General features: G+C 39.1%; 1 protein-coding gene across 1 annotated transcript; it reads left to right on the top strand.

Moving 5' to 3' along the window:
• Nucleotides 1-2336: 2336 nt before the first annotated feature.
• On the top strand, nucleotides 2337-4385 carry LOC106943961 (biliverdin reductase A-like). Its single transcript, XM_015027248.1, has 3 exons — nucleotides 2337-2476; nucleotides 2791-2898; nucleotides 3526-4385. The coding sequence occupies exons 1-3, from the start codon at nucleotides 2380-2382 to the stop codon at nucleotides 3747-3749; spliced, it is 429 nt and encodes a 142-aa protein (XP_014882734.1). The 5' UTR covers nucleotides 2337-2379; the 3' UTR covers nucleotides 3750-4385.
• The last annotated feature ends 742 nt before the right edge of the window (nucleotides 4386-5127 follow it).

The following is a 5127-nucleotide window of genomic DNA, read 5'->3' as shown; positions in this document are numbered from 1 at the left end:
GCTCCCATTAATTTGCCCTTATCGTGAGTTAAAATTTTCATGAAAATAAAATGTTTGTTTTTGAGGCGCTTCTGTATCTTATTTTGAAGGTGTAAATGTTACCATAGCGACCAGAGTCGGAGAGCGTTGGGCCATTGGTCGAGACCAGAGGAGAGGAGTAGAGCTTGTGAGTCTTAAGTCTGGTTCACACGGCACGATTTAAGAATTGTCCCAAACCTCTGTGAGTTCATTTGAGCCAATAAAAGTACAACAGGTTTAATCAGTTCTTGTGTCCAATCACACGGCAGGAGCAACACACCACACACGAACTGATTTCACTGATGAATATCCCGATTCCAGAAGAAAATCCCGTAAAACCCCCAACATACCACACGTGAATTTAGAATAAACAAATATGGATGATGATGTAGAAACAACAGTGATAGTTTGTGGACTCATTTTAAGCGATAAAAAGCGAAACAAAAAAAGGCGATGGATAAAAGACAGAGGGAGCAGCTGCTCTATTTATGATATGGAGGTGAATTATGTTTCTTCGTAGTTAACATTTTTTCTTACTCTGTGTTTAGATTTTCTGTTTTGTCGTTTCATTTAGCTTCACTGCTTAATTATATAATTATGTATTTACTGTTTTGATGTTTACATAGCAAACAATGGCCACAAAATAATGGATAACCCAGTAGATTAACTAATTTTAATATCTTGCCGTGTGAACCAGGCTTTAGTACAAAATAATGTTGTGTTTTACTAATTACAAATACAATCTACCTACAATGCATGTGACTGGTGTCAGCGTTAAGCGCTGACTGAATGAACTTCCTTATCGTTATAACATATGTCAGGTTAATGAAAGCTGAAAAGTTACCGGGTTTATCAACTGCGGTACCAGTTTCGCTCCTCTCCTCGTCATTTCTGTTGATATTCCTTGTAAGAAATGCTGTACAAACATTCATGCTATTTCCAAATATCATCTCCAATGTCCACCAGACTTTCGGTTGCTCAATGGCAGCTATTTGGGATTCCCCTCTGTGCTTATGTCACTGCGCTACCTGATAAGCTACCTGTCACAACAGGCTGCGTTCTCGCTCCCAGTCAGGGAAACTCCCACATAAAAGGGCCAAGACAATCTAACATGTTGAATAGGCCTGATGTTAGATGGGAGCGGTAATACACCACACATTGCACGATTATTGTAAGTGACAATCTTAGAACTTGGAACGTTCCAATTGTCTAAAATTGAATATGGTGCCATGTGAACTGGGTTTTAGCTGCCACACCAACATGCAGAAGCCTTGTCTGACGGTTCAGACACACCCTCCCTCTGCCCCTCGCCGGGCCGCAATAAAATTGTCAAGCTTTGACTGGTCCGTGGTGATAAGGTTGGGGACCACTGGTGTAAAGTGTCAGTGAATGTAAATGCATCCCCAGGCAAATGAGGGGAATGACAGGGCCATTAAAAGATAGTTGGCCAATATTTTTATATTTCAGAGTTTATTGAACATCATAATTTAAAAATGACAGTAATAAAATAAATAATAAACATCCAAAGGAGTCACTAAAGCATGAACTTGCTAAAATCCAGCCCTTTTGGCTATTTTAAAATGTTTTTGCTAATATTAGTGTTTGGAATATAACAGTTTAAAGGACTGTTTGGATACAAGAGTAACTGTGCTGCAGTATATCTGGTGCCATGCATTAAAACTCTGCCAGTGTTGTATTTGGCTAATTGGATGAAACTGTTACTGTTTTTTAAGCTCATGTCTCACATTGACCTTGGTGCCCTGATCTTAGAGTGCAGTGAGCTTGGTGGAGAACTTGTGATTATGGAAAAGCTGTTGTACAGCTTGGTCCTGTTGGGTTTGGACCATGGCTCCAAGAGACTTTTTTGTAGGTCCTGACATGATACACATGTGTACCAAGTTTCAGAATTCTGGGATAAAGCATGGCTTGGGGGGTGGAAATGGATCAATCTCAGTGAGTTTGGTGCAGCTGGGCTGAAACATGTGGAATCTAGAGCCAAACGTATGGTGGCGGCGTGACCTCTGACTTCGCTGTGCTGCCATGGCCACGCCCTCTACTGAAAACTCTTTGTGCTTTAAAGCAAGTGAGACCAACTTGTTATCAGTCATCTCACACAAGATCATCTTGATTAGGTCAAGAGAGCCAGAGTTGGAGCCTTAATAATAAAACAAGAATAAGAAATCCTCCGATAACAATAGGCCTTCGACAGCGCTTTGCTGCTCGGGCCTAAAAAGTATAATTTTTTCTAATGATGGGATCAATTTAGGAAAAGTCATAAAACTTCAAATTGGCTTGTGTTGTCTTGCGGGTTGCTTTGGACCTGCAAGACAACACAAGGGTTAACTCACTCTTCTGTCCAGGATGTTTCTGGAAGCAGGGAAGCACGTCTGTGTGGAGTATCCCATGGCCCTGTCTTACCAGGCTGCTGCTCAACTGTGGGACTTAGCCCAGAAAAAAGGTGAACTCCATTACTTTTATCATTAACCTGTTTGTTCAAGGTTTTAAAATGTATCACCTCTACCCAAAGTGCAGTAGATAATCTGCAAACATTGTTTTTGAAATAGTATTAACACCATTTGTTTTTGGCCCACAGAAGAAAAGAAATAGCAACTTCTGATTTTCGGAAAATACAAAAATATTCCCAGAACAGTACAGACCAAACTACTGTTCACTTCCCGTACACTTCTGGACTGGAAGTAAACGGGAAGTGAACCTGTTTACCTCCCGCCCGGGAAAGTGAACAGGTTGAGAAGTTTTTCTGTTTGTCTGCAGGGGTGGTTCTACACGAGGAGCACATTGAGCTGCTGACAGAAGATTACAAACAGCTGAAGAAAGAAGTAGAAGGGAAAACCCTGTTGGAAGGTTCTCTTCACTTTGCTGGTAAAAAGCAAGAGCTTTATCTGCACTTCAGACTTGTCAGAAACATTATAAAGCACAAGAATACTTATCTCTTTTTCTCAGTGTGTGTGTATGTCTTTAAAATTTGCTTCCTTGAGAATCAATGAAGATAAAATAAAAAAAATAAAATAAACTACAAAAACTTAAATACTGTATTTTGAGGAAAGGAAGAAATGTCATGAAGGGTGGCACAGATATTTTTTAACTTTACATAAAGGAGCTGTCCCTGTTTGCATGCTCACCATACATCAACTACGAGGACGTCGTCCTTTCTCTAAACCTCACACTGGATTTAGACTGATAGATTCAAAGCTTGATCCCTTGCTTCCCTTCCTGCTTTAAATTCTGGTTGTGTTGAGTAAAAATGTAAACGACTAGTTTTTTTTTTTTTGCATTTCAAAAATACAACAGTATTTACAACATGTATGTACAGGTGATTAAAGATCATGTTTAAATTGAAACCTTTACAACTATAAAATGCAAATTGGAAAGGCAAAAGAAAAAAGCCTTTGTGAGCTTTTGGAATTGATCTAACTGTATTTTGTATTTTTTATTTTTTTATAACAATACCATTCATTAATTTTTGAAGTAGGTCTTGCTCTGTCTCAGGTGGAGCACTGAAGCCTGGATTTGGTTTTCCTGCATTCAGTGGAATTGCTCGCCTTTCCTGGCTGGTTGATTTGTTTGGGGAGCTTTCAGTAAGAGCGGCAACTTTTGAAGAAGACGCCAAACAAGGCTACAGCAAGATGACAGCACAGCTGCTAACGTCTGACAGCAAGTTAGATATTATCTTTTTTCTTACTGCATTTTTGACAACAGATCCTTTAACATAATGATAACGTTTCCTGACTAATTTGGACATCAGAAGACAGTTTTGAGTAAATTGGGTTGGCAGAAGCCTAGTGTTCTACTGCTTCTATAGTTCCACTTCATTTTCTTGCAATATCAACTGTATATAGAAATTGCACTATAAATGTCCACTCCATGGCAAAAATAAGTTGCTTTTGGTGGGTTTTAGCTTACTGGCTAAAATTCCCCTGGCCAAAGAATGTCCAGTGTGTTTAAAAGCAACAGAAAAGGTAATTTTCTATGTTGGTGAATCAGTTATGCAGACCATGTGCTGACCTCAGCATTTGCAGCATTAGTGGTGAGGTATGCAGTAGTTCCACAGATCCCAACAGGAAATATGTTTTTTTTAACAGAATAAATCAACTAGTGAGACTTTTTGTAACAACCTGGTTAAACATTTTTGCTTTAAGTGTTTAATTATTACCATATAGGACTGCCTTTTTTATAGGCCTGTGATTTTATCAGAAATTTTAACTTTACTGAAAATTTCAAGTAATGTAACAATATAAATCAGTGTTTCTGAACCTTTTTTGGCCCAGCACCCCCCTACCCTTTATTCAGGTCCCTCACCGCCACCCACCAAAGAATTGGCAGGCTACTTTGCCTGCCAATTAGCCTGCCAATAGTAATACCATTACTATTACTGTCACAATAGTGACAGTAATATTAATGGTAAAATAATGATTTTACCATTAATATTACTGTCACTATTGTAGATGTTTTGATTTTTATGCTTGTCAGGGTTTCCCCCAGTGTATTATAAGCCTGGCGGCCTGCCATGCTTTGTAGCCCTGCCCAGAAAATAAAATAAAAAAAAAAAAAAAAACATTTTTTATTTATTTTTTTTTTAAGCTAGGCTGCAAGCGTCTCTTTATCTCTTAGCATTTCACTAGTAGAGCAGATTTATTCCTAAAGGATAGGTTTATAATAGGTTTATAGTTTATGCATTTAAAAGCCAACAGCGCGCTGACCAATCGCACAGCTGGCGCCTCTGTGCTTTGCCTCAGCGAGATCACGCGTGCCTCCTTTCACTCAAACTGGACACAGGCTGACCTGTATGGATATTTACATAAACCTACTGTGAGGAATTATGATCCTCTGGAGAACTCTAGGTAAGAGTTTTAAACCCGCCGCGTTAGCTTTGGTTGCGCAGCTCAATGTGAACCGCAGGAATAACTTGTAGCGAATTCAGAGATGCGCGTTGTGGAGCGGTGAGAATGATTTATCTTTGTGAACAAACAATTATATCTGAGAAAACTTGTCCCATAAACTCGACCAACCAGAATAGTCTCTGTGATGCTTATTAAAAAGTCAACAGACACGAAATGGAAGAGCTACTAAAGCCACATTAGCAGCATTGAA

This window comes from Poecilia latipinna, unplaced genomic scaffold (assembly GCF_001443285.1).
Source record: "Poecilia latipinna isolate Pla-1442-1.1 unplaced genomic scaffold, P_latipinna-1.0 Scaffold6489, whole genome shotgun sequence".
NCBI classification, from domain to species: domain Eukaryota; kingdom Metazoa; phylum Chordata; class Actinopteri; order Cyprinodontiformes; family Poeciliidae; genus Poecilia; species Poecilia latipinna.
This window is presented reverse-complemented; position numbering and strand designations above follow the sequence as displayed.

What these genes read in the sequence shown, in the direction of transcription:
- LOC106943961 (XM_015027248.1), top strand. Translation starts at nt 2,380, where the DNA reads ATGTTTCTGGAAGCAGGGAAGCACGTCTGTGTGGAGTATCCCATGGCC. An exon ending in GGACTTAGCCCAGAAAAAAG is followed by an intron (nt 2,477 to 2,790) that starts GTGAACTCCATT and finishes GTTTGTCTGCAG; the next exon opens with GGGTGGTTCTACACGAGGAG. An exon ending in AGGTTCTCTTCACTTTGCTG is followed by an intron (nt 2,899 to 3,525) that starts GTAAAAAGCAAG and finishes GCTCTGTCTCAG; the next exon opens with GTGGAGCACTGAAGCCTGGA.